Source organism: Cryptotermes secundus, unplaced genomic scaffold, assembly GCF_002891405.2.
Source record: "Cryptotermes secundus unplaced genomic scaffold, Csec_1.0 scaffold1850, whole genome shotgun sequence".
In the NCBI taxonomy this organism is placed as follows: Eukaryota; Metazoa; Arthropoda; class Insecta; order Blattodea; family Kalotermitidae; genus Cryptotermes; species Cryptotermes secundus.
Window position 1 is genome coordinate 78,802 of NW_019727439.1, and position 2,170 is coordinate 80,971.

Genomic DNA, 2,170 nt, shown 5'->3' on the forward strand with positions numbered 1-2,170 from the left:
GTAATAGAACTGGACACTTCGTATTAAGTACTATATAAAGCTCTAATCCGTACCTCACAGGAAATACATTCCGTCTCCTTAGCAACGACCAACCGGTTCTCCGGTGTGGGGATTTGGGTGCCCATCGTACTCGTGTGTGGAAAACAGAATTCCATTGCCTTCTGCTGATGACGTAACTGTCCGCAACACTATCTGACCATGGGGCACCCTGAGAAACCGATAGCGACTGTGTTTCCTGCCTGCTTTAACGTTACATAAAAAACTCTGCATTCTGCCCACGCAGTGTATTTATGTGTTCCGTATGGTTCTCACAGTAAACAGCGATTGTTTCCCTAAACAGCATTAACCGGTTGGGCGTTGCTATGGAGACGGAGTGTGTTTCCTGTGAGGTACGGACTTCAAGATACTAAAACGCTGCATTCTGCCCACACAGTGTATTTATGTGTTCCGTATGGTTCTCACAGTAAACAGCGATTGTTTCCCTAAACAGCATTAACCGGTTGGGCGTTGCTATGGAGACGGAGTGTGTTTCCTGTGAGGTACGGACTTCAAGATACTAAAACGCTGCATTCTGCCCACACAGTGTATTTATGTGTTCCGTATGGTTCTCACAAACATAATTAACCTGTTGAGGTTTGTAGCGGAGACCCTTCAGATCAGTAGCTTCGTTTGCTGTTCAGTTGGACCGTGTGAATTATAACTTACCGACTTCTTTCGTGTGGATAGAAGTGAATTATTTAGTACTGCTGCATACGAATTTCAGGACTGCAAGGGTTCCTGGCTTTGGGAATATTCCTCACTGTTGCTGCGGTAGCACAGGAGCAGCTGCTAACTGAAAGGGCGAAGCATGGCGGTGCTACTTACCGCACAGAACCTGGCTCACAGCCGCCGTGAGGAGCAGCAACACCACGTACACACCCTGTAGCACAATAAACAAGCGTGAGAGAAATGTATGGTGACGTCAGCTGGAGGACAGGCCGTCACAGTGTATTTATGTGTTCTGTATGGTTCTCACAATAAACAGCATTAACCGGTTTGGCGTTGCTATGGAGACGTAGTGTGTTTCCTGTGACGTACGGAATTCAAGATACTAAAACTCTGCATTCTGCCCACACAGTGTATTTGTGTGTTCCGTATGGTTCTCACAGTAAACAGCGATTATTTTCCTAAACAGCATTAACCGGTTGGGCCTTGTTATGGAGACGGAGTGTGTTTCCTGTGAGATACGGACTGAAATTTATAAATCACTCTGGTATCGCCTAGCCATTCTGCTCGCAGACAAATTGGTAATTATAATTTTTACCAGCAACGAGCATTTTGAGTTGGCGCACGCCAGCGAGGAGCTGTAAAGTGGGGAAGCCTCTAGCGGGGAATGCTTCCCGCAACCTGAGTATAAAGGAAGGTGTGAGAGGAGACGAAGTTCCAGGCAGCGCCCTGCTCTGACCCTTGCCGACGTCGACACGTGTGACACGAATTTAGATACCAGCCCGTTTCTTCCTGTGGCTCTACAGCCCTTCGGACCTTGACCGTTTTTCGGTTTCTTAATCTTATACACAGAGGGTAGGACTCCTTGGACGGGGGGTCAGCCCGTCGCAAGGCCGATACCTACACACAGAACGACAAAAACACACAATAAACCCACATAGACATCCGTGCCTCCAGTGGGATTCGAACCCACGATCCCAATGTTCTAGCGGGCGAAGACGGTTTATGCCTTAGAACGCGCGGCCGGCCACTGTGATCGGAACCAGCCCATAGGCCCCGCTATTATTTCCTCTACTCAAAGCACCCAGATAAACCGGCTTCTAGATTTCAACATAAATGTCTACAGATCACGAAATTGCACTTGTAAGTTACACCTGCCGTCCACTGTGTAGACTTTCATGCGGTCACTTCCAACAGCCATCCGAATAGAACGGGCAGACAGACGTCCAGCAGACGCCAAACTAAGTTAATGGGTCAGAGGCGTCTGTTCTGTCTCTATGACGGCTGGGAAGTTGCCTGCCGTCTGGCCACAGGGCTGTGTAGGCTGTACAGCCCGGCTTCGTGGCTCTGTGGCAATCAAGATAAACGAATTCTTCGTATTCCCTGCTACAAAATTTGTGCATTAAGTGCAGTTTCCTCTAGGACCCTATACTTCAACTCAGCACCCCTTCCCTGCACCCTTCAT

General features: G+C 48.4%; 1 protein-coding gene across 1 annotated transcript in view; it reads right to left on the reverse strand.

The window, feature by feature from the left end:
• Positions 1 to 1,906, reverse strand: part of LOC111864850 (glycine-rich protein 2-like) — a gene marked incomplete at its 3' end in the record, with an annotated part of 2,169 nt that extends 263 nt beyond the window's left edge. Inside the window, exons 1-2 of the mRNA XM_023852406.1 lie at positions 1,858 to 1,906; positions 865 to 919 (exon numbers count right to left, since the gene is read on the reverse strand). Coding sequence (XP_023708174.1) covers positions 865 to 919; positions 1,858 to 1,906 — 104 coding nt within the window. The remainder of the gene's footprint in view (positions 1 to 864; positions 920 to 1,857) is intronic.
• Between the last annotated feature and the right edge of the window lie 264 nt (positions 1,907 to 2,170).